The sequence below is a fragment of the Ostrea edulis genome, chromosome 1 (genome assembly GCF_947568905.1).
Source record: "Ostrea edulis chromosome 1, xbOstEdul1.1, whole genome shotgun sequence".
Taxonomy (NCBI): domain Eukaryota; kingdom Metazoa; phylum Mollusca; class Bivalvia; order Ostreida; family Ostreidae; genus Ostrea; species Ostrea edulis.
The window spans coordinates 43,234,296-43,261,780 of NC_079164.1; the positions used below are offsets into that span (position 1 = coordinate 43,234,296).

Sequence of the window (27,485 nt, forward strand, 5' to 3'; positions counted from 1 at the left end):
TGCACAAAAATAACCCTTGACCACCCTATCAGAACAGGGAGATGTTTCTGGTTTGTGATAGTAAACTTCATTAAAAAATTGGGCAGCATTGCTACTACACATAAATAAGTGTACATTGTATATGTAGCATAATAAAAGTACTGTATACACATGCATTATGCATGTACATTTAAAATATAGACCAGAAGTTTGGGCTATCGTAAGAAAGAAAATGCAAAGAATTTGGCCAGTTCCCCTTATCCTAAAGGAACATATTCTTTACACAGAGATAGATATCTTACCTTGCTTTCCTTTTTTCGGGAACCTCTCGACCTTTTGCCATCATAAGCTGAAATGCATCAATGGCTTTTGTGGTTGCCACCTCCGCCGATTTTTTCATCAAATCGGGAAGATTGTTTCCTGTAGGTTCACGTTTTGAGCATGAGAAACGGAGAACTTTCATGCCAAACCCATGAATGATTTCACCGACAGACAAATTCCCGTCAACTTCAAAACATGTTTCTGGGGTGTCCGTATCCTTTCCACACTTGATTGTCAAACTGTGTTCCTTCTGCCATTCGGGGGAGTTTGGGTGATACGTGGTACATGTATAAACGTCTGTTAACGTCGTCTTGTCAGGAAAGCACGATATGTTTTTGACGTCAATATGGTGACATTTCGCTATTTTGATAGCGATAACCGAGCTTGCTGCTGTTAAGCAAGTCATCGTGGTTTTTTTCATTCGAATTTCTCTTGATTTTACCAGACCAATGAGGTAAAAAATCGTTTGGAAAAAATCAGGATCGCGATTCCGTTTTACAATTAGGATTTAAAGTCTGCTTCTTTAAAGCGCTTTCGGGATCAAGTTATGAGATCTAACATATAACTGCAACGATACCACGATCGCAAGGAACCAAAACGTACCCCAAAAATTGGCGAAAAAATGTTTCAGGTCGGCGCAATTATTTTCAGGTCGGTCGGGTGACCGGAAACACACATATTATTTTATTTCGCCTTATATTTATCAAGATTTATAAAAATTAGGGAGATCCCAATGTCATTCTTGTTTAGGTTGTCTGAGTTGTAGTTTTGATACTCGGGGATCTCCCTATTATAGGGGTTGTAAATAAGTTGTCAACTTCTTCAATCGCCATTAATAAATGACAATTTTCAACCAACAATATGTATTCTATTATTAATTGCCAAGAAAAATAACAAAGCTGCGGGACATGAGAAAACCGGTTTCTTCGAATAGTATTTTATATTCTTATAAAAATGGAGAGCATAATGAAATATTATTTTTCAAATAATGTTTTATGTGATCATTTTAACACTTGGCTAATTTGTCTACTCATGACTATATGCTGTGCATACATGTATCATGTTATGTAGTCTGTGTTATGTAATCATTTAGTTTAGTTTCTTGATCACAAGTGAAGGACATGTATCTATTTTACACGTTATGCATCAGTAATCATAACCAATCATTTTAGCTGATTCAAAGATGTATCTTTATCCACCCTCATCAGCAGCCAATGAAATAATGATTAAGTGTCACGTGATCATGTCTTTGTTTGTAGCTGTCCAAGTGAAAGGAAGCATTAATTTTTATGTGATTATAGAGAAAAAAAATTCCCTCCACCACCCCAATCTTACCACCTTCATCAAAATGTAATGTGTGCCATTTCATCTTACTGTTTATTATATACCCATCAATGTATTGTTCTTTGATACTGTGGATTCCACAGCGTGTGATCCGGTTTTCCGGATCACCACACTGTGGTTTTCTGATTCCATATCAGTATCCTCTGAAACTGATGCCGTCACAGTGTATCAACGCAAGGTTTCTTGTGGAAAATATTGGCCGCGTCACAAACAAAACTGCGTACACAAAATATAAATTCACTGTATGTCTGTATTTTTGATAATTTGGATTGCATTTAGTATCTTATAAATGTGGATTTGAAATGCAGAAGGGGGTATATAATAAATTTATCATTACTACAGTAACTTGATCCGAAGATGGTCCATCAGATCAAACTCGACGCTTCGCGTCTCGTGTGATCTGATGATCCGCGCCTGTCAACTCGACGTGATCCGACTCTTCGGATCAAGTTACTGTAGTAATAATATATATTTATCAGTTTTTATAGATTATTTTGTACCTGCTACTATATTTGTGTTCTGTGGCAAAACTTTTAAGGTGCCACCTTATTTTTCTATTTTATTATGTTAATATTTATCAATATTTATAAAAATTAGTGAGATCCCAATGTCATTGTTGTTTAGGTTGTTGTCAATTTTGTCATCTAATTCTCCATACGTGCGATCACGAGGGGGCGGCGTGTTTAGTGACAAATCGAGGTGTACCAGAGACACATACTAAAACAGTTTACAATAATGTTAACAGTACTTATCAGTGATTTTATTTTCATTCATGCACGATTAAAGAGCTACTGGAATTCCTCATTGATGAAACCTTCCAAGAATTGTTGAAATTCCCATAACTAATTGTGCTGCTTTACTAGTTGGCTTTTTTTTTTATATCATTATAAAGTAGATTTTATTCTAAAGGAGAAACTAGAACTGTTTTTTCGGGACTAATATCCCGCAGGACACACTATGTTTAGTCGAGCACCATGAAAACACGTGTAGTCTAATCTACCATTTATTCAAGAACACAGAAAACGTGACGTCATACACAACAGTACACAAACAGCTGATCAAACAGTAAATGAATGAATGAACATGAATCCAAAACATCTTTCCCCCTAAGCTATGGAAATACAGTAAATTTAAACAAAATGTCCTTCTGACTAGAACATACATTTGACTAGAATAAATCATTGTTACTCATCATGAAATAAAAATATCTGAATCATTACAAGGGTTCTTATTCTATAGAATTGGATACATACAACTTTACAAATACAGTCATTCTTAGACATACAAAATTTAGCAAAGAACACAACTCTTTAAACAAATGTCATTCAACATAATCGTCCAGGTTCTTGGGACGTTGGACGACACGTCCGCTGCGCGTTTGAATCACTCCTTGTTTCGGTGACTGCGGAGTTAAGGGAACATCGCTCGTAGCCTTAGGCTCCTGTGATTGCGATTCCTTAGAAATGACTTGTGGTTCTTGGTCTGCATCTGATATGAATGTGTCTGCAGGTACTACTGGTTTACTGTAATGGTCGGAGAACACGGATCTATCGGTTTTCTGAAGATGTTGACGGTTCCTGCGATAAGAACCTCTGGGGGTCCCTACAACGTATGATCGCGTCTTTGGATCTGCCTCCTGTACGGTTCCCTGGGTGACCCATAGTTTGTCTTTGTCCGTCTTGATTCTGACCGAATCTCCTGGCTTTGGTTCGGCTAATGGATGCACGTTGTGATGTTGGTCATAACGAGATGTATACCGCTCCTTGTATCGTAGATCACGAAGGAAAACTTCATCACGATCCATCCACTCTGGTTCTAGCCATTCTGGTAATGTTGGAACAGTAGTGCGTAGTTTCCGTCCCATCATGAGTTCTGCTGGGCTTTTACCGGTTGCTTCTATAGGTGTGTTGCGATATGATAACAACGCCTTAAATATATCATTCTGGCGGAGAATTCTTTTCGCAATCTTTACTGCGCTTTCAGCCTCCCCATTAGATTGTGGATAATGAGGACTCGTGAACGTCTGACAAAATTTGTAATTTACTGCAAATTCGTGGAAAGTCTCTGAGGTGAATTGGGTACCATTATCGGAGACTATCTCTTCAGGAATTCCCCATCGAGAAAACATGTTTTTCATCTGTCCGATAACTTGTGCGCTGGTAGTAGACTGTAGAAACGCTATCTCAATGAATCTGGAAAAATAGTCTATGACTACTAAGAAGTGTTTCCCATCTAACTCACACAGGTCTGCTGCAATTTTCTGCCATGGTCGACTTGGTAATGGTGTATACTTCAACGGTTCTCGTTGTTGTGATCGACGGTGAGTTTGGCAAAATTCACATGTGTTTATAAGGTTGCGAATATCCTGTGTAATTCCAGGCCACCACACAGAATCCTGAGCTCTTCCTCTGCACTTATTAAGTCCAAGATGTCCATCATGTATGCTTCTCAGAACTTCACTTCTAAGAGTCTCTGGTATTACAGTGCGATTTCTGTACAAAAGTAGTCCTCTCGACTCTAACAGTTCACTGTGTGTTACAAAGTAGTCTCGCAGTTCCCTCCTGTAAATGGAATTCATGTGTGTCGGCCATCCATGTCTAGTATGGTTGATTGCCTCTTGTAGGATGCTGTCTCCTTCTGTAGCTTGTTGTATTTGCTCTAGTAGCTTGTCTGACAATGGTCTGGAGTTCTCCAACAAATCAACGTAACATTCAACTTCCTCAGCAAGAGTATCACCTTGATTTGGTCTTCCTATCGGGCTTCTTGACAGTGTGTCTGGAACAATAAGGTGTTTTCCAGGAACATGTTCTGCATGTAAGCTGTATCCTCGTAGTCGCATGAGCATGCGTTGACAGCGTAAAGGTGCTTTGTCCAAGTCTTGAGTATTTATCAAGGGTACAAGAGGTTTGTGGTCTGTAAGTAACTTGAACGATTTCAGTCCCACTATGTAACGCGAGAATTTTTCACAAGCCCAAAGCGAGGCTAGACACTTTCTCAATCAGGGCATATTTCAGCTCAGCACTGGTCAGTTTCCTAGAACAGTAAGCCACTGGCTTGAACACGTCTCCTTCCTGCTGAAAAAGAGCTGCCCCTAAGCCAAAGCTGCTAGCGTCTGCACTGACAACAATCGGCTTCTGTGGATCATAGAATGTCAATACGGGAGCACAGGTAAGTAGTTGTTTAACATGACTGAATGCGTTAGCTTGAGCTTGGTCCCATAACCAGGCACTTCCAGATTTCAGCAGATCTGTCATTGGGCTGATCACTGAGGCTAACTCTGGAATAAATCGTCCCAGGTAGTTCACCATTCCGATAAATCTGCGTAACTCTGTAAGGTTTGTTGGAGTTTCCATCTGTCTGATAGCATCAACTCGACTGCTACTTGGTCGGATACCTTCAGATGAAATACTATGTCCAAAGTATTCTATCTCAGTTTTACGGAATTCACACTTCTCACGATTCAATTTGAGTCCTGAATCATGGATTCTGTGAAGCACTGTGTCAAGTCTGAGGTCATGTTCCTTGCGAGTCTTCCCGTGAATCAAGATATCATCAATGATGACCTCCACTCCCTCAATGCCATCTAATAATTCTGTTATTTTGCGCTGGAAGATTTCTGGGGCGGATGTTATCCCAAATGGTACTCGCCTAAAGCAGTAACGTCCCATGGGTGTTATGAATGTTGTCAATCCACAGCTGTCGGGATGTAAGGGAATTTGGTAGAAACCACTTGATGCGTCAAGTTTGGAGAACAGTGTTGATCCTGCTAATCTTGGGGAAATATCATCAAGATTTGGAAGCATGAAATGTTCTCTTTTCACTGCTTCATTAAGTTTTTAAAGATCCACACAAATCCTCACATTGCCGTTCTTTTTTAACACAGGCACCATAGGAGCGCACCAGTCCGTTGGCCTCTCCACTTTTTCGATAATGCCCTCTTTCTCAAGTCTGTTCAACTCTGCTTCTACTTTTGTCATCAGTGCAAATGCTATACGACGGGCAGTTGTTAGACAGTATGGCTTTGCACCATCCTTGAGAGTAATTCTAACAGACTCACATTTCACCAGTCCAAAACTTCCAAACAAACTTGATTCAACATTGTCAATTTTCTTGATGAGTCCAAACTTGTGTGCAGCTGATCGTCCTAAAAGGTTACTTGTCCCTTCGATAACATGTATTGGGAACACAAAGTTTTGGTCCTTAAAATTAGTTTCAGCTGTATAAACTCCAAGACAGTCAATTCGTCCTCCAGGTCCAAATAGAGCAGTATTAGCAGATTTGAGTTTCGGTAGGTACTGAAGTGTGCGGTAGGTTGATTTCCCCATGACTGAGGTATCTGCTCCGGAATCGATCTTAAACGTTACTGTTTTCCCGCAAATTCTTAGGTTCACCTTCCACGCCGTCTCGTCATCATGACAGGTAGTGACGGATCCTAGAAATCCTGTTTCCTCATACAATCCTCCAAATTTTGGTTGTACTATTTCTGCTACACTATTTTGGTTACAACACACAGCGAAGTGGTCATACTTGTGACATCGTCTGCACTGTTTGCCCTTAGCGAAACAATGATCCCTTGAATATCGAAGATTACATTTACTACATTTTCCCTGACTTTGTTCTGCTCCGTGATGGTTACCTCTGCCACGACCGCCTGAGGATCTGTGACCACGTCCTCTGCCTCGACTAGTGTTAAAATTCCGCTGACTTTGACCCATAACGCTATGCTTGTGGACAGCCTCCACATTTGTAGCTGATACGCTCTGGTCCTTGATTTGTGATTTAACCATTTCTGATTGCCGCGCAATTTCGACTGCTTTCTCAAGTGTCAGGTCTGATCCGAGTTGTAATTTTTCTGAGAGTTCTTTGTCAGAAATTCCTATCACTAATCGATCTCTAATTTGCTCCTTCTTGTCGGCAAAATCACAATACTCGAATATTTCATGGAGATTTCTAACAAAAGTCTCTATAGACTCACCGGGTTGTTGTGCACGCTGATGAAATCTGGCTCGCTCATGAATAATATTCCTCTTAGGAATGAAGTACTCGTCGAATTTCTCGAAGACTTTCTCAAATTTCTTCTCATCCCCATTTTCTGCAAACTGTAAGGACTTGAATATGTGTTCAGCCTCCTTACCCATTGCGTAAATGAGTGCGCTGATCTGGACCTCGGGGTCATCCTTGTGTAATTTTGACGCCATTCTGAAACGCGAAAACCTCTCCTTCCCGTCAAGCCACTCCGTCGGGTTGCTGAAGTTAAAACTTTCCGGGGGGTTGAAACGAGGTATGCTTCTGTAGGAATGACTAACTGCTAAATCTGTAGGTAAATTTCTGGTAATATCACTGGAATCCCGCTTCTGACACCATGTTTAGTCGAGCACCATGAAAACACGTGTAGTCTAATCTACCATTTATTCAAGAACACAGAAAACGTGACGTCATACACAACAGTACACAAACAGCTGATCAAACAGTAAATGAATGAATGAACATGAATCCAAAACACACTATATAATAGATAAAAACAGACTTCCGCAGGTCAAACCAGAAGTTTTCTACTCAAATGGCCATCTAGTATATTATTTTTTTAAATTGAAAATGAATCAATCAATGATTAAAATATTTCCGGTGATGCTTAATATAAAATACTATACCATGAAATAGGATTTTCAGAGAATTTTAAAGATTGTTTATTATCATTTCTCTTAATTTGGTACATTGTTTAAAAATTGCTAGAGTATGAAGACCCCCCACACCCACAGAAAAAGCATATATAGAAAATGCAAATATTCATACATTCACTATCAATCAAAATGTAAGGTACATCAATGTTATTTTACTTCAATGAAAAATGTATATAAAAGGTCTGATTCAAACCTTTCAATTTGTTTTTGAAATATCCTCTAGACGAAGAGACCCCCTCCTTTTAAACAAAATAGAAATTAGCATAACTTTTTAATACTTTAAATATTCTATTTCAAAATTTAAAAAATTATGTATATCTTCTGTCTTAGAACAATGTATTTACAATGCTTTCAGCATAAAAAAAATGACCAAGTCCATAGGTAGAAAAGAGACTGTAAATTGAAGATTAATTGTCCAATCAATATGAAAATACCAGGTGCATATCATCATATGTTGATTAATGAATGTACCAATTTTCAGAAAAATCCGTGCACAAGTTTCTTAGAACATGCACGGACCAAATTATGTCTACGGACAGACAGACTGACATGCTGATTCCAATATGCCCCCCCCCCCCCCCCGTTCGTTATCTTCACCTTTCCTTTCACCGATTTACAAAATATTGCCAATTTTAAAGCACCAGCTAAATTTGAGGATAGAGTACAAAAACTTAATGGAAAAATATCAAACATCTCTGACTTGGAATTCAAAATTGGCCCATTCATATATCAAGCATTAAGAAAATAAAACAAATCACAAGTAGTGTACTTTATCAACAAGCTTCAAGTATGGATAGTTCCGTGAGGATCCGGGTTAGAATAGGTCCTCAGTACCCCTTGCTTATCGTACGAGCCGACTAAATGGGGCGGTTCTTCGAATGAGACCGATCCCGTGAGGATCCGGGTTAGAATAGGTCCCCAGTACCCCCTTGCTTGTCGTAAGGTGCGACTAAATGGGGCGGTCCTTCGGATGAGACCGCAAAAACCGAGGCCCCGTGTCATAGCAGGTGTGGCACGATAAAGATCCCTCCTTGTTCAATGACCATAAGCGCCGAGCATAGGCCTAAATTTTGCAGCCCTTCACCGGCAGTGGTGACGTCTCCATATGAGTGAAATATTCTCGAGAGGGACGTAAAACAATATTCAATCAATCAATCGAATGAGACCGCAGAAACCGAGGCCCGTGTCACAGCTAGTGTGGCACGATAAAGATCCCTCCCTGCTCAAAGGCCGTATGCGCCGAGCATAGACCTAAATTTTGCAGCCCTTCACCGACAATGGTCTGCGCTGTAACCAGGTTACCAGCGGAAACTGAACTTGCCGAAACACATAGGTAATAGCTGGCAAGACGTGAGAGCAGAGGATAGTTTAATTGACCAATACAGGGGATGGGACCCTAATGAAAGATAGTCTTCAGCTTTGTAATTGGCAAGTTCGTGTTCAAATCAAAGTTCCAGTGATTTTGCATTATGAAACGTTCCCTGTTCTTTGTAGCTGGTTGCTGAAAAAGTGAGAGGTCTGCAGTGGGATCCTTGAAAGTAAACGCACTGTAGTCTTCTTCAAGTGAATCAGGAAAGGGAGCATCAGTGACCGTGTTGTTGTGGGTAGTGGTGGTTCCTCTTCCCCGTGTCCTTTTCCCCCGTCTAACTTTCACTCCCTATAAATGTAAAGAGGTATAAAAGAAGAAGCATAGAATGACACAGACTTGCTATAAAGTTAATAGTGAAGTAAAAAAAAAAAGAGAGCATAGAATGGCACAGACATACTATAGATTCTTTAACGTCCCTCTCGAGAATATTTCACTCTAACGACATGTTGTGACACGGGGCCTCGCTTTTTGCGATCCCATCCGAAGGACAGCCCCATTTAGTTGCCTCTTACTACGAGCAAGGGGTACCGAGGATCCCCACGGACTTGTTTAATTATTTACTACAGCTATGTTCTGGACTAAGTAGAAAATACAGTGGAAAACATTTCTGGAGACCTTTAATTCAATCATTCATTGATCAATTGGACTCGGCACGTTTATATGAAACCATTAAAGTAATTGACAATGATGCATTGTTCACTTTCACCGTTCTCTATTCTGCAATATTTACATTTGCCAATGCACTTCCTTATATGACAGTACTAATGAAATCGATGTTCAATTTCGTATGACATGAATTTGGTCACGTGATCAGTTTGTTCTTGCGTATGAATACAATCACCGCTTCAAAAGTCAGTTTCTGTATTTTCACCTGGGTTCTTGCTTATGCAATGCAGTGGGGGATTTAGACCCCCCCCCCCCCCCCACAAATTTAAATAATAGAAATAGTGCGAGTAAAATTCCAGATTGACACCCAAAATGGCTGAGTATTTTGGCTAATACTTTACTTTCACCCCCACCCTCACCCCCCCCCCCCCTTCGTAAAACCTGGATCCGCCACTGCAATGATATCATAACAGAAACAAACGCAGCAGGATATTTATACAGATTTTATTTTGTAAACAAACAAGAATTTCATCAATTTATAAAAGAGAAACATTAAACATATCATTCTGTTGTTTCATTTTATACAGTTTTAAATACCGTCTTAACTTCTGCATGGCGATTTTATAAAGTTCTATGATATTGGAAGCGAAGACATGTAGACAGAGTTATAAGCCTATTTACTTTATGATAAGTTAACCTGTTGTTTCCTGGCAACTTCCATCACGGCTATGACTCGGCATGATCATAAGCGAGGCTGGTTTCGAGGCTCGAAAAATTTAGATGTTCATGTCAGGGTACCGGTGCGAGTCTTCATTAAAATCCTACAACAGAAATTTCTCAAGTGAACAAAAACTCCGTCAGTTCGTTTTTATTTTCTTTTACACACACTGAAGGTAAATAAAAGACGCAACCTACCTGCACTTTGTCTAAATCTGTCCTACTGTCTTGAATCGTCTCCTGCATGGCTACGTTTACCACGAGTCCTAACGATGAACATACCGTTTCTTTCCAAAAACCTGACTAAAAGCTTAACGTTAACTTGACCCATCATATCCACCATCAATTCTCCCAGATCCTTTGAATATCTGTCGAAATCTGTGATCAACAAGCGTTTTCAACTTAGTAAGCTAGACCGACACAAGTTTCTCCATCGCTGATCGCGACCAAATCACATCACGGATGTAGTTTACTCCACTCTTCTTGTCGTCATTTCAGTTAACTTTACGCTCTAAATTACCTTTATTTTACACATGTTTCGTCTTTTTTTAACATTTTCAATTAAATATCTCTATCTTATATTCTTTTATATTGTTCCTAATGTTTTGTTTGATAAAACTCTAACGAACTATATTTTGTGTTCTACGATCGTTATTTTGGTCATCTGCTACATAATCATGGAAGCTCGGTAAGAACACAAATCAAAATAGAAAATATAAATATAAGAAATAAAATATCATTTTTGAATGTTATTGGAATATGACATGAAGTTGGTACGTGATCAAATCTACTATAACGCCCTTCGGGCGTTATAGGATTTGATCACGTGACCAAATTCATGTCATATCCCAACAACATTCAAAAATGATATCTTATTTCTTAATTGACAGTGTCGAATCTACGGAAGCATATTAGGGCCGCAGCAGTATCTTTTTTTTAGTTTGTTATAACAAATTAATAATTTATTATAACAGATTATTAATTTGTTATAACAAATTACTAATTTGTTATAACAAATTATCAATTTGTCATAACAGATTACTAATCTGTTATAACAGATTATTAATTTGTTATAACCAATTACTTATTTGTTATAACAGATTACTAATTTGTTATAACAGATTATCAATTTGTTATTATAGGATTAAACTCCGGATATTTTACTCACAAACTGAATAAAAGTGCAAAGCACTTTTATGTTAAGTTTGTGAGTAAAATGTCCGTAGTTTACACATCGATAAATTCTTCAAAAAGAATGTTTGCTTCTTATAATTCCACTTCATTCACTTTATTAACAATTGCAAAAATTTGAATAGTTTCCCCGCACTATGTTATTTGTTTTCAGGCGTGTATGAATACATCGCGTTTTTGGATTTATTGATGTGTAAACTCTTGTTCAGCTTTAGTTTTGTCCAATCAAAACAATTGTAATAAATAACATTGAAATTATAACAAATTAGTAATTTGTTATAACAAATTGATATTTGGTTTTACCAATTATTTAAATTTCGTATTTCATTATCATCTGCTTACGCTAGCTATGGAGAGAAATACACTTGTCGCTAAATACTATAGAGAAGGCTTAACCTTTAATGAAATTTAGGAAATATTGAGTAAATTACATGGATTAACAGTCTCTGTTAGACATTTTAAAAGAATCACCTCATCCCAAGGATTGTATAGAAGAAAAAAATCAATCTAATATACTGGATGTTGGGTCTTTCATATTGCGAGAAATTCATGGATCGGGACAATTGCATGGATGTAAGAGGATGTACGCGAAGTGTAAGGAAAATGGTTATGTCAGAGACCATGAAGCTGTGTGGCTTATCGTCAAATGCCTTGATCCAGAAGGTGTAAGATGCCGTACCAAAAGACGCTTAAGACGGAGAGAGTATTCCAATCCCGGTCCAAACTATCTCTGGCATATTGATGGGTACGACAAATTGAAGCCTTATGGAATATGTATTCATGGTTGTATAGATGGATAATCAAGTCAAATAATGTGGCTTGAGGCAGCGTCTACCAATAATAACCCACGACTAATTGCAGGGTATTTCATGGATGCTGTTTGAAAGGTACGAGGTTGCCCCAAAAGAGTAAGAGTAGATCTTGGTACAGAGAATGAAACTGTTCGGCAGTTACAACTATTTCTTCGCAAAAACGATCCTACCTGTGACCAAAACACCGTTTTTCTGTCCGGAAAAAGCAAGTGTAATCAGAAGATAGAAAGCTGGTGGGGACTCTTGAGAAAAGAGTTCGCACAATTCTGGATGAATGTTTTTGAGATATTTAAGGATGATGGTAATTTTTCTGGCGATTTCCTTGCACAGAAATTGTTATGGTTTTGTTTCCTTGAGATAATACAGGTAATTATAACAAACATAAGAAGGAACTTGTACATACGTAATATATGCAACAATACTCTTTGGAACAGGATAAGCCATTTTATCATTGGCGGATCTAGAGGGGGCAGATATTAGGTTGAAATCAAAACTCATTTCTGTTTAATTATTCAACCACTATTTTGGTGGATAGAGATCATTGGCGGATCTAGAGGGGGCAGATATTAGGTTGAAATCAAAACTCATTTCTGTTTAATTATTCAACCACTATTTTGGTGGATAGAGATGCGGAATATCTGTATCTCGCAAAGAAAATGGATAAGAAAAACGTGAAATTATGTGCTTAGATTAACAGGAGATATACTATAATTTCCACCCACTCCCCTTGATTTTCAGGAGGGGAGACACCCTTCGATCTCGAATCACCCTTTTGTTGTTATCAAATCAACAAATCTAAGGCGGGGGGAAATGTTAGTGAATGAGTTGCAAGTTCATTTAACAAAAAACGTAGCTTCTGTTATAGGTAGGCATTCTATATTGCTAATCATTCTACCCGCATATCTCCAGAAACGGAGAGGTTGGAGGGGCTACCCCCTCAACAACAATTTCTAGCTCCGCCACTAATTCTGTATAGTGTTGATCTTTTAATTTGCATTATCAAAAAGAAATGTAGGGTTTTTATAACATTTGCAGACGGAACTAAATATGGTCGCACAAACCTGGAATGGACACAGGATCAGGAAGAACACCAAACGGGAGGCCCTTTGTGTTATACAATTTTCCTGAACTCAGTGGTGCAGAAGATTTTTTGTGGAACGTTGATGAAATTAAAGTACAGCAATGTAAAGAGCAATGTATTAGAAAGTCTGAGGTGCGATGAACAATTGTTTGAGTTGTGTCATCTAGTGATGGAAGATCATGGCTGGCACAACCCTGCTAACTCTCACGAAGCAATTGATCTTTATATTTCACTATCTCCACTTATTCGAGATTTATTGATTTAAAAATTGATGCATTGGAAAAAAAATTGATTCAAATGATTTGTTTAAGTTTAATTTTCAGACAAGATCAACTCATTTATGTAACAGAGAGAAACGTGCAGTTTTTGATCCGATACCAGAAATCGTGAATTTGCTGCTACTGAAATAAAGTTGAGAATGATTCTGGTCTATCTTTCATATTGTAAATTTTGAATGTACTAGATGGGTGCAGTTGTATTTACAACCACACATGGAATGAATTCAAAATTTACATGAACAGTATCACAATAAGAATCTCTTATAGGAGATGGACAATCAGGATTCAGACAAGAGCGTTCCTGCATTTACCAAATAGCCACCCTTAGAATAATCATCGAACAGACAATCGAGTGGCAGTCATCACTCTACCTCAACTTCATCGATTTCCAGCATTCGACAGCGTAGACCACCAAGTGCTCTGGGAAATCCTTGGACACTATGGAATTCCGCGCAGTTATTTCCATCACACAACAACTTTATGCCGGATTCACATGTCAAGTAATCCATGGAGGAACCATCACAGAGCCATTCCCAGTAACAACCGGGGTGAGACAAGGATGCTTACTTTCTCCTCTTCTCTTCCTTCTAGTGATAGACTGGGTCAGCAAAACAGCCTACAGTAGCCCAACTGGCATTCAGTGGACACTAGTAAGACGTCAGGAAGACCTTGACTTTGCTGACATCTGCACACTATCTCACCGTCTTCAAGACTCCCAACATCAAGCCTCCAACCTAGAAGCAACAGCAAAAAGAACTGGCCTTTACATCAACGCCCAGAAAACAAAATCAATGAGAATTAACTCCATACAAACTGACGCTATCAAGATAAACAACACGGAAGTAGAGGACATCAAATACTTCACGTACTTGTCAGTACATCAGGGGTCACAGATGAAGACATCAAAGTAAGAAAAAGGAAGGCCCAGCAAGCCTTTGCCATGTTAAGACCAGTACGGCGAAGCAAGACACTGAGAACACGCACTAAGATCAGAATCTTCAACACCAACGTGAAGTCTGTTCTACTATAAGGGTCTGAAACCTGAAGAGAAACATCAACATCCATGAAATCAGTCCAGGTCTTTGTAAACAAGTGCCTGAGAAACATCCTCGGGATAAGGTGATCAGATGTTATAAGCAATGCAAACCTGTGGAAGAGGACCAACCAACAACCAGTGGAAATCACCATCAGAACACGCAGATGGAACTGAATAGGGCATACACTGAGGAAACCCAGTACTAACATCACAAAACAAGCCCTAGAATGGAATCCACAGGGACAGAGAAAGCGGGGACGGCCAAAGAACACCTGGCGCAGGGTATTAACATCAGACCTGAAGAAATTGGCAAGACCTGGGGAGAAGCTAAGACCATTGCACAAGACAGAGCGAGATGGAAAGCCACTATAGCCGCCCTATGTCCCCCATGGGACGAAGTGGATTAATGATGATGATGAGTAGGCCTAACCATGAAATATAAGGTGATTCCACCCGAGGGTTGCAAAAAAGCTGTGAAACCCGAGGCTTTGTCGAGGGTTTTACCGCTTTTTTGCAACCCCGAGGGTGGAATCACCTTAATATTTCATGGCAACTCATAAGAGAGTATTTTTCTCTCATATTTCTAGAAATGTTCCGTTTTCCTTGCGCTTAGCGACGCCATTTTGAGAATTTTCCAATTAATTTTTCGCTGTATCGTCGATACATCAAAATTAGCACCAGAATAGAATTCTACGACCTTCTTTTTGGCAACTGCGTTACTGACAAAAAATCGGCCGACGAGTGTATAAGTGAATTGTATTAGAGTTATTCCTCTTTGAATAAGTACACAACAAGAGGTACTGTGAGCAATGCTCACTAAGAATACCCCCCCCCCCCCCCCCCCGCTTACCCCAATCTCCCAAAGGGTGTTCCGTGCGATGAAAAAAGCCGTTAAAGAATTTAAATGGAAACCATATTGCTACTTCGATGTCCAGTGCACGTGACCTTTGACCCCAAAATCCATAGGGAACATCTTTATCCCATGGGTAGTCCATATGTATGATATGGTGACTGTAGGTGTAAAGGATAACGCTTTAGAGCCCGGAAACCATATTGCTACTTCAATGTCCAGTGCGCTTGACCTTTGACCTTTTGACCCCAAAATCGATAGGGAACATCTCCATCCCATGGGTAGTCCATATGTATGATATGGTGACTGTAGGTGGAAAGGATAACGCTTTAGAGCCCGGAAACCATATTGCTACTTCGATGTCCAGTGCGCTTGACCTTTGACCCCGAAATCGATAGGGAACATCTTCATCCCATGGGTAGTCCATATGTATGATATGGTGACTGTAGGATTCAGATTCTGATTAGGTCTGTCAAAATGCTTCGCGCTGATGGACTGCCGAGTGACATCACGCATCACCCTGATTATTGATTAATTATACCCCCCCCCCCCCGCAACAAGTTGTGGGGGTGGGGGTATACTGGAATCGGGTTGTCCGTCTGTCTGTCCGTCCGTCTGTAGACGCAATGGTTTCCGGTCTCTAAAGCATTATCCTTTCCACCTACCGTCACCATATCATATATATGGACTACCCATGGGATGAAGATGTTCCCTATCGATTTGGGGTCAAAAGGTCAAAGGTCAAGCGCACTGGACATCGAAGTAGCAATATGGTTTCCGGGCTCTAAAGCGTTATCCTTTCCAGTCCACAACTGCATGCTTTCTTCTTAAAAGAACATTGATATTGATATTAATTGAGCAGTTATTTAATGGCGATTGAGTGAAGAGAGATTCCAAGTGCTTTTTGTTGGTGGATATGGGCATGGATAGACTTTCGTTTTCCACATAATGCACGTATCAACACTTCGCCGCGAGTTACGTCCCTTTGCAGAGTCAGCCAAAGGTCAATCGGTGAAAAACCAAGTTTTCCTTCTTTACCTTACCAAATGTAAGATGTTATTACTTTGAATTTTAGCCAATTACCAAGTTTTCATACAAGTTAATGGGTTGCCCCAATCTGGGGCATTATTGTAGTTGACTGCAATTGATGGGAAAATAACAGATGTCCAAGCTACAGATAGGAAAATTACGAAGGCCAACGTAGGAAAATACGATTTTTATTCGAGAGATGGCGGACAAGGGACGTAACTTGCGCGAAGTGTTGATACGTGTATTACTTACTTACGTGCAAGGTCTCGAGTCTCATGGACATTGGAGGTACTTGTTTCACATATAGGGACAGTAGACGTTGGCAGAGTGAATGTGGAGGTTGGCTTAGAACTAGTAGAACGTGTGGGTTTTCTGTGAACTGGCATAATGCACTGAATGACATCTATAGATGTACTCTACAGCATTTTCGATATGAGGAATTTGTGACTGTTGTTGGGTGTGCGGTATTAAGTTGTTCAAGGAATGTGTATTTCTGTGTCCGGTCACTTATTTCAGATTACTAATTTGTTATAACAAATTAGTAATTTATTATAACAAATTTAACAGATTATCAATCTCAACGACAAGAGATCATAATAGACAATCATGAATTTTCTCTCCATAGTCTCCGCATATCAAAGGTCTATGTCAAAAGACAAAAAAGCTATGGCCCGGACTAGTTTCTGTGGAAACGAGGAGGTTATTTATATTCGGTCTTTCCTATCCCCCTCGTTTCTGTCCAAGCCTTCATAAAGTATGTGGGAAATCAGTCGCGCTTCGGTTTGAATTTATTTCAGCTTACTTTCGATGTGAATCGTTCGAAAACTTACATAAACCAATTCAGGAATGATTTTGCCGCAAGGGAATACTATTGAAACCATTCAATTCCACACTAAAGCAACGATAATCGTCGTCATTTCAAACACTACATCCTTTCGCTATCAAATTCGCCTCCATGATAAACAATGTCCTCAGCGCATGCGTCACTTCATTTTGTAAACCACCTAGAGGCCCAAAAGGGGTGAAATGACTTACTACTAGTAAATCGCACAAAAATCTAACTTTTTCAGTTTATTTCTCATCATACGTATTGCCCTTCATTTCTGTGAATGGACTTATATTATTCTTCTGAATATGAAAATGATGAATTATTGGAAACAAAATAAGTAAAAATGTAATTGGGAATAAAAAATATTAAAAGACCATTCAAAGTGCGCAGTGTGTGCATACTGCATTCCTGAAATGGGATTAAATATTATATTAAAGGAACCGCATCTCGTGTGTCTATTTTTCCCTTTATGTTAATTCACTTTTATTTTCATATTTTATTATTATTCTTTTTATTCATTATACCTTCCTATTTTTAGAGGGGGGGGGGGGGGTCCTCTTCTTATAGGGAATTTCAACGAATCTATGACAGAACAACAAACCTGTGACATAAGAACTTTATCTGTTTATACAGACTGTTAAACTGCAAATCAGTAAAGCTGATTAATTTCATTGGCGGATCTCAACGGGGGAGGGGGTTGCATTCCCTCCTTTTGATTTTGGAGAGAGAGAGAGAGAGAGAGTTTATTTATGCGGGAAAACGACTTTCAATCGCCCACGTCTCTCCTACAAGAGGTCAGCGCTTGGAAACAGAAGTGGTCAGTCGTAGATTGAGTTGATGCCAAGTGGAATGCTTATCGGAATTCAATAAAGATATTTTCCGACCCGCAGATTCGCAGAAATTATAATTCTACCTCGGCTGCACCTTACCCGTTACCAACTGCAAAGCAGAAAGGCCGTCCTTTAATTTCAACACGTACTTGTAAAGATGTACTTACGTTCCACAATGGGCAAGGAGAGACTTTCTGAAGTGGCATTAATGAATTATTACCCCCAATTTCAAACTGGACATTAATTATCTAACAAAGAGATTCATTCACATGCATCCGAAAAGAATCAATTGAACTCTTTTAGGGAAAATGTCAAATGATCAATGCCGGATCAAAATTTAATTTTAAATATTCATGGGGGAGGGTTTCAAAGTTTATGCAATCCGACGTTGATATTCATGTACACTGATTATTATTTTCAACATCCTCAAATTTTGTTTTAAAGGGGGGGGGGGTGTTGATGAAGACTATAAGTAAATCAATTTTTTTGGTCAGACATTGAACATTTATCAATGAACATTGTAAATACGTTTGTCATTTTAGATTCTTTTTTAAAGGATGTTTTAACCGGTAACTAACTTATAAAACTGCATTCATACGATAAAATAAGTGCACTGTACAAAACACATATCATGGTACATTGTATCAACAACATTCAACAAATCCTTTGGTTCACCTCTCTTTGAAAATCAAGATCCGCGCCTGATATTATGATCAAGATCAATCAAATATTATTCAATCCCATATATTTCAACATTTTTTTTTAAATCATTTATTTTCTTTTCTTTTCCTTTCTTTTTTTTTGTTTTATGTTTTTTTGTTTGTTTGATTGTTTTTGTTGTTGTTTTTTTTGTTTTTTGTTTTGTTACAACAATGACATTTTCAAAACATAGAACAGCACAGCAAATTGCGCATTTATTTCAGACAATATCGAACATGCGATTACATTTAATTTACAATTTCTTCTATTTTTCATTCCCCCAAACACTTAGAATAATGTATGTAACAACTTCCTTTTTATCTTTATTGTTTTCTGTATTTTCATATTCAGAAAAATATGTCCATTCACAAAAATACGATGCGTGTGATGAAAAAATGAACTGAAAAAGTTAGATTTTTGTGCGATTTACTAAAGTAAGGCATTTCACCCCACTTGCGCCTCTAGGTGTTTTACAAAATGAAATGACGCATGCGCTGAAGACATTGTTTATCATGCAGGCGAATTTGATAGCGAAAGGATGTAGTGTTTGAAATGACGACGATTATCGTTGCTTTAGTGTGGAATTGAATGGTTTCAATTGTATTCCCTTGCGGCAAAATCATTTATGAATTGATTTATGTAAGTTTTCGAACGATTCACACCAAATGTAAGCAGGAATAAATTCAAACCGAAGCGCGACTGATTTCCCACATACTTTATGAAGGCTTGGACAGAAACGAGGGGGATAGGAAAGACCGAATATAAATAACCCCTTCGTTTCCACAGAAACTAGGCCCGGACAAACTTAGTATGGAAAGCGGAAGAAGAATTCACACTAAAACAATATGTCCCCTTTTTGGGAAGGGGAGGTATAATTATTCATAAATATTTTTAAAGAAAAAATGTGAAATACCACCGGTACAAAAACGGTTCAATCAAGAACATGCATATCTTTTCAAAATGGGTTTCCTGTAAACTGAAAGTTATGTGCTCAACATCAGATCTAGCATCATGTACTAAAAGGCTTTATAAGTTACAATAATTCACAGTAGTAACTGAAGTGGCAATAAAGCAAAACAAGAGGTTCATAAGCCTTAAAGATCGCCTGAGTCTGAGCTAATCTACAAAAGCTGAATATAATATGAATAGAATTTACATTATATGTAGCTTAAATATACAACCAGGAAAATTAGTATCGATTTCATAGCCTTTTGCAGTAGTGATACTTTTAACTAATGCTCAGGTTGTCAACAAAGCATATGGGCCTCTTGTTAAAGTAATGATTGATCATATCTTGCTTAACGTCTCACTCGAGTTAAATTAATGATTTTAAATAGCAATTTAGTAACTTGAAATAACGAATTGATAATCTGTTATAACAAATTAGCAATTTGAAATAACAAATCAATAATTTGTTATAACAGATTAGTAATTTGTTATAACAGATTAGTAATTTAGTAATTAGTAATTTTAGACATTAGTGATTGTTTATAGTACGGTTTTGACTGTTTTGCTCGCTTTTTTCTTTGGTGATTGTAGTGCTTGTGATGTCCTCAACTCCAAATCATTCACACTGGCGCTCTCCGAGTGGTTTACAACACCCAATGAAGTAGCGAAACTTCAAATCATATCGTTTCAGAATAGTACCATCCTGAATGCATCTCTTTCGTGGAACGCGATTATGTTTGTGACTGCTTTGGGGATACAAACAAACACCTCTCCTTCTTTGTAGACAGATATGCGTTTTCTTTTGGTGCTGCTGGATCATGCTTTGATTGCATCGGGTTAATATAATATGCTATTGATAATTGATCACATTCGATGCTCGACTTTTGCCCAAATATTTTGTCAGAAGTTGACACGGAATTTATGACTTCATCTTAGAGATATGTACTAGGTAGCGACGGAGACATTTCAGTTTTGCAAATTGGAAGTTTCAAAATTGAACTTCTAACCTTTTGTGGCATGGAAAACAAAACAACTACAATGACAACTGATTTGATACTTCATTTAGATTCCATGAAAAGTTAAGATAACAAACAGTAATCAATCTCATAAATCCTATAAGCAATACAAATCCATACTATCTAGGATCATTGAGTCAAACAACCAGCAGCATATCAAAATTTTACGATTTCTTTGGGGGGGGGGGGTTTACAGATAAAAATCATTTAAGATAAATTCTCTGAAGTATGAGAGATATCCATGTGGAGCTCTTCTATAGGACTATTTCCAAATACTCAAAGACGGAAACGTAGTCATGGACATCTTTCATATAAATGTCACGTTTGGGTTACATTTGCCTTACGTCAGTAGACAATTAGGTCCACATCATATTCGCACATAACTTTACTCTGTTCTATTGCAAATTTTACATACGTTATTTGAAGAAGCTACAGCTAGTCTATTTTTGGATTTTTCAACACCTGAATATAGACTGAACTCTATGATTATGGATGTTGCCAATCACAGACTCGGGTCATGGATGATTTCCCTTTAAAATCATGCCGCCAGTTCCTTAAGCTCAAATTTACAATCAAAGGAAGAGGTGCCGTCAACATAAGCAACATTCTTCGCCATGAAAGAGTTCAGTTTTGTATTCCAACTTATTAATTATCAACAGACTTTGCAGTGCCTAGATATAGACCATCATATACTTAACCCACCTTCGTGTTCTTTCTCTTCTTACAACTATAGTCCAGCTAGATATGTCATTACTGGTGATGTTGATATAGTTAAAAATAACTTTTTCTAAAAGGTCCGAAATACAGAGAGCCTTGGTCTTTCAGTTGGCAACAAAACTTCATCTCCACAATGAATTCTGTAGAAAATTATATCAGGCGATGGGCTAAACGAAAAAGAACTTACATTGTCAGAATGGATTAAAAATATAAGAGGAATATTAAAATCCCGCATTAGACATATCAAAACAAAAGTTCGTACCATCTATCCTTCTGTGTTTAGTAAACCAGAAGTGATAAAAGAATTAGATACATGTAGATTACATGAGGAATATGTTTTGGTTCCAGCTAAAAAAGCTTGTAACAATATTTCTTTGTAAGGCTTATCATTACCACTGTATCTTAAACTAACTTGGTGTTAATTCCACTTTTGGTAATCGTACTTCTACTCCAACTGCCCTTTCAAAAGATGATTTTTTTCAAAATCATGCTTCAGTTTTAGACACATTTAATATCTCAATCAACGGGTCGGATGAATATGAGTTACCATACCTATACTGGATTCCTAAACTTCATCAAAACCCTACAAACATAGATACATTGCTGGATCCAGTAAACGTTTTACCAAGTCCCTATCTTTGCTCCTCACGAAAATATTAACAGCTGAGAAGGAGATATTTCAAACGCATTGTGTCACTACATATGCCAGAAGTGGTGTAAATCAAATGTGTATTCTAAAAAATTCTAAATAACTTTTAGTAAACATGAAATCGCAAAGCTTTTCTGTAATAAACGACAACAAAACGTATGACTTTCAACACTTTACACGACCATTCCTGACGATAAATTAAAGATAAGAATTTTTGACATCATAGACAGTTGCTTTTTCAACAGCAAGAGGCCCATGGGCCTAGAATCGCTCTTCTGATACACTGTAGAACAGGCAAAAATTCTCACTAACCAAGATTCATTAATTAACAAAGTTTGATGATGTTAAGTTAAATAACACCTGGAAATTTAAATGTAACTGTCCAAAAGTAGGTCATGGTGACTTACTTTTGGTCGACACACTGAAGACTCAAGATGCATCAACTGACAAGTCAAATAGTATTCAAATATAGCCGTCAAATTCCAAAAGAAGGCCACAGTGACCTACTTTTTGGTCGACACACTCCAAAGACTCAAGATAAATCAACTGACAAAGTTTGATAATTGAAGTCAAATAGTATCTGAAATATTCAGATATCAACGTCAAATTCCAAAAGTCACAGTGACCTACTTTTTGGTCGACACACTCTGAAGACGCAAGACCCATCAACTGACAAAGTTTGATGATTGTAACTCAAATAGTATCTGAAATATTCAAATATAGCCGTCAAAATCCAAAAATAGGTCACAGTGACCTACTTTTTAGTCAACACACTCTGAAGACTCAACATGCATCAACTGACAAAGTTTGATAATTGTAAGTCAAATAGTATCCCAAATATTCAAATATAGCCGTCAAATTCCAAAAGTAGGTCACGGTGACCTACTTTTTCGTCAACAAACTATGAAGACTCAAGATGCATCAACTGACAACGTTTGATGATCCTAGCTTTCATAGTGTCCAAAGTGTGCATCTAAAATTGAAAATGTGAAATTTGATTGTCTGCAAAATTCAAAAAGTAGGTCACTGTGACCTACTTTTTTTCCATAATAAATATGTTTCGAGTTCTCTAGACGCATCAACTTACAAGACTTGATGATTCTAAACCTCTCGGTATCTGAAATAACAACCTAAAATGTATTCATAAATGATTAGCCATAAAATTCAGAAAGTAGGTCATGATGATATACTTTTCACATGACGCACTTTAAGGTCCCATGATCCATCAACTGACAACTTTTGATGATCATAGGCTCAAAAGTGTCCAAGATATGCATCAAAATCCATTTAATAATAACTACCTGCGAAATTCAAAAAGTAGGTCACCATGACCTACGTTTGAGACAACATGATATTAGGTCCTAAGATGCATCAACTGACAAAATTTGATGATCCTAGTCCTTATACTAAGCAAAATATCAAAGTTTTAACAAAACAAAATTTAAGGTCAACTTTGAAGTGACCTTGAGACCACATCCTTTGCCCCAGGATGATGCCTTGAACAATTGTTGATCTACAACCTATCCTCATCCATATGCATAAGTTTAGTGATAATTTGCCCAGTGGTTCTTGAGAAGAAGATTTTTTAGCAACCACTACTTTTGTTTGCATTTTCCTAATTATCTCCCCTTGTTAAAGGGTCACAACCCTGGTTTTAGAACAAATGAAAGCCCTTGACAAAAATTGGCCAAGGGGTTCTTAAGATATAGCCCTTTTTCCAAGATATAGCCCTTTTTCCAGACATGGCCATATGATTAGCTCTTTGAGCCTTCGGCTCAGAAAAGCTAAAAATGGAAAGCGAAAATATTTATATCTAGTGATCAGTCATCCAAAAAATCACTTTGTTAAACACCACTCTGATTCCACTCACAAGTACTCTAAAGTTGAAATTAATAATATGCTGAAGTTCCTCATTGACAATATCGTCATAGTTCCCATGTGCACGATATGTGCCCCTTTATTAGCTAACCTGTTTTCATATTCTTATGAAGCAGAATTTATTTTTAAAAAACTTTCAAGTGAGAAGAAAAAATCTCTTCTTGTAACCTTCAATGTGACATTTAGATATATCGACGACGTTTTATCTATTAGCAATGATTTTCAATCATGTGTCGATTCGATATATCCCTGTGAACTCGAAATGAAAGACACCACAAAGTCGTCCATTTCTTCTTTATACTTTAGTTAGATATTTTATTGAAAATAGATATTAACGACAAATTAACAACTAAATTTTATGATAAACGAGATGATTTCAGCTTCTCCATCGTCAACTTCCCACATTTGTGTAGCAATATTCCATTATCACTTGCACAGGGTGTTTATATCTCTCAACTGATTATATATGCAAGAGCTTGTTCTGCGTATGATCAGTTTTTAAATTGAGGCAGGCTACTGAAAAACAAGGTGATGGTGCAGGGGTTTCAACAGTCTTATTAAAAATCAGCATTTTGCAAATTTTTGGTCGTTATAACAATTTAGTTTGCCAATGCAACCTATCATCGAGTCAAATGCTCTCTGACTTCTTTTATACAGATTGTTAGGCTGTTCTTGGCACTCTAATTTTGACTACGGATAACTCCGTTTACCTGATAAATGATTGATTGATTGAATATTGTTTAACGTCCCTCTCGAGAATATTTCACTCATATGGAGACCTCACCACTGCCGGTGAAGGGCTGCAAACATTTAGGCCTATGCTCGGCGCTTATGGCCTTTGAGCAGGGAGGGATCTTTATCGTGCCACACCTGCTGTGACGCGGGACATCGGTTTTTGCGGTCTCATTCGAAGGACCGCCCCATTTAGTCGTCTCCTACGACAAGCAAGGGGTACTGAGGACCTGTTCTAACTCGGATCCCCACAGGACTTTACCTAAAAGATATAGGGCTCACGGCGTATGTTACCAGTCGACAGGGAATGCTTACTCTTCCTAAGCACCTGATCCCACCTCTGTTATATCCAGGGGTCTGTGTTTGCAAATTTGTATTTTGTATTGCTTATACATGTAGTTGTTACGAGATTGATCGCTGTTAGTTATCTTCGCCTTTCATCCATGGCACCACTCTGGTTTATAATACATAAGAACCAACAATCCAGTATTCATTCAGGGAATGTGCAATAAACGAGTTGTAGAACTCAGTAGCCCTGAAACTACAGGAGTTAGTTGTAAATGCAATCAAGTGTGTTTGCTTCATTTCTTTTTCAACATCAATTCGAGTTTCATCTTAAATATTTGGGATTACTTTCTCGGAAAAGAGTCTCTTACTTGGAATTTCATACTTAGGTTCCAGTTCATTGACCATTAGTGTTCGAGAATGGGAAGAAATTTACAATCGTTGTTGAATCAAATCGGAGCTATCGTTCGATTCATAAACGAAATTAGAGAGAATTCAATTTAGTTATTTCAGTCATTCAAATAAATAAATCAAACGCTGGTGCTATTTACTGCATTTACTAACAAGACAACAGTTTTATTTTCAACATCTGTAATTTCTATTTAAAAAACCAAACAATTAGAAACCAGGTTAAGAGACATGTCACTACCAGTAACAATCCATATTCATTCCAAGAAACACCATGGTATCAACCAGAGTGGGTTTCATTCTAGACCTTTAATGTAATGAGAGTTCCACACAGACTGAACACCCTTTCGCTTGGGACAGAAGATGCTGGAATTGCTAAATATTTACGTACGAGAATTCCCAATCAAGGGAAAAGAAATTCATTTTTTTTTCCACCACTGTAGCAATGTGGTGTTTCTGTCTTCTGTATAGAACTTCTAGTGCTTCCAAGATGCATAGTGACCTATAACTGTAGATTTTGAAACCTGCTCTAAATTGCCGTTACTAGCTAGAAAATACGGATGTATATTTAATTGCTGTGATAAAATTTAGAAATTCGTTTCAAAATTAAGGATTATCTCCCTCATGCATAGCTCCTGATCCTTAAACGAATTTGGCTCCAGTCATTGACACTCTATTTTTCCTTTTAATGCATACAAGTTTGTTGTTATTTCGGATTACCAAACTTTCGGCTTGAGCATCACTGAAGAGACATTATTTGTCGAAATGCGCCTCTGGTGCATCAAAATTGGTACCGTATAAGTTTTTCATTACAACCCCTGGGTCGAGGCCTCCACTGGTGGACTGTTAGTCCCCGATGATCTTAATTGCCGTTACTAGCTTGAAAATACGGATGTATATTTAATTGCTGTGATAAAATTTAGAAATTCATTTCAAAATTAAGGATTATCTCCCTCATGCATAGCTCTGATCTTTAAACGAATTTGGCTCCAGTCTTTGGTACTCTGTTTTTCCTCTTAGTTCTTACACGTTTGTTTTTATTTCGGATTTCCAAAATTTCGGCTTGAACATCACTGAAGAGACATTATTTGTCGAAATGCGGATCTGGTGCATCACAATTGGTACCGCACAAGTTTTTCATGAATGACAAAAACATCATCAAACCAATCCTCCATGTCTGAACATTTCATCTACATGTATTTAGCTCGAGAGACCCCACAATCACTACTTTATATCATCAGTAACATCAACTTCTTGAATTACATATTCACCATCAAGACTAGGAGGTTTGGAAAGAATACCAGATGAAGTCTCCCTTTGGCCATCTGTATCTGTATCATCTTTTTCTTTCTTAATATCAAGAAAGAGCCAATGCTTTTTGAAGCAGAAGATGATGTGCTGAAATCCTTTCTGCCGCTGACATGAAACTTAAATTTTTAGCATCAGGACTAAGCATGGCAGCCATAAGTGGGATTTCTTCATCTGTTATTCGCTTATATATCTGTTCCTTCATTTTTGAAACAACCTTGTTTATAATAGTACTGAAATTTGGATTTTCAAGGATTTTGTTGATTTTTTTCAAAGGTTACAAGTGCCTTGCTCATTGTTTTGATTAAATTCAGCACACAATATACTTGTTGCTCTTTGAAATGGTTCTAGTATCTGAACTAGATCTTCAACAACTGATAATTCTTCAAAACTCAAAACAACAAGCTTTCATATTATCTAACATTTTTGTTAACTTTCTGATCACTGGCTACAGCCATAATAGCTGGGGTTTGTTCTAATATATGCTTCAACATGTCAAGTGAACTATTCTACCGAGTTGGACGTCTACAATCAATTTAAGCCATATAAGTTTTCCATTTTCAGTAAAAACACTTGCTTGCTTCTCAATCAAACAATCATTCAAACTTGTTGATTTGTGAAAATTTCCAACTAATTTTCTACATTTAGAAAGTATTTTGTTGACCTCAGTAATCTCAGGCGCATTTTTCACAATCAAATTAATGCGATGTCCGTAACAGCCCGAGCGCTCCCATCCAAGAATTTCTACAGCTTTTCTCTCATTAGCCGCATCATCTGTGACACATTTTGGGTCTGGTAGGTTCCATGCTGACAAAGTTTCTGATTTAAGAAAAGGAAAGGAATACAAAATAATTGTAATATTAATTAAATTGTTTTCCCTGAAAATATTTTA

At 37.7% G+C, this 27,485-nt stretch overlaps 1 protein-coding gene across 1 annotated transcript; it reads right to left on the minus strand.

Annotated features, from left to right (window-relative positions):
- Positions 1–2,965: 2,965 nt before the first annotated feature.
- LOC130047786 (uncharacterized protein K02A2.6-like) lies at positions 2,966–4,483 on the minus strand. Its single transcript, XM_056143243.1, has one exon. It carries the CDS (start codon positions 4,481–4,483, stop codon positions 2,966–2,968), a length of 1,518 nt encoding a protein of 505 aa, XP_055999218.1.
- Between the last annotated feature and the right edge of the window lie 23,002 nt (positions 4,484–27,485).

Coding starts and splice junctions, on each gene's coding strand:
- LOC130047786 (XM_056143243.1), bottom strand. CDS start 4,483: ATGCGACTACGAGGATACAGCTTACATGCAGAACATGTTCCTGGAAAA.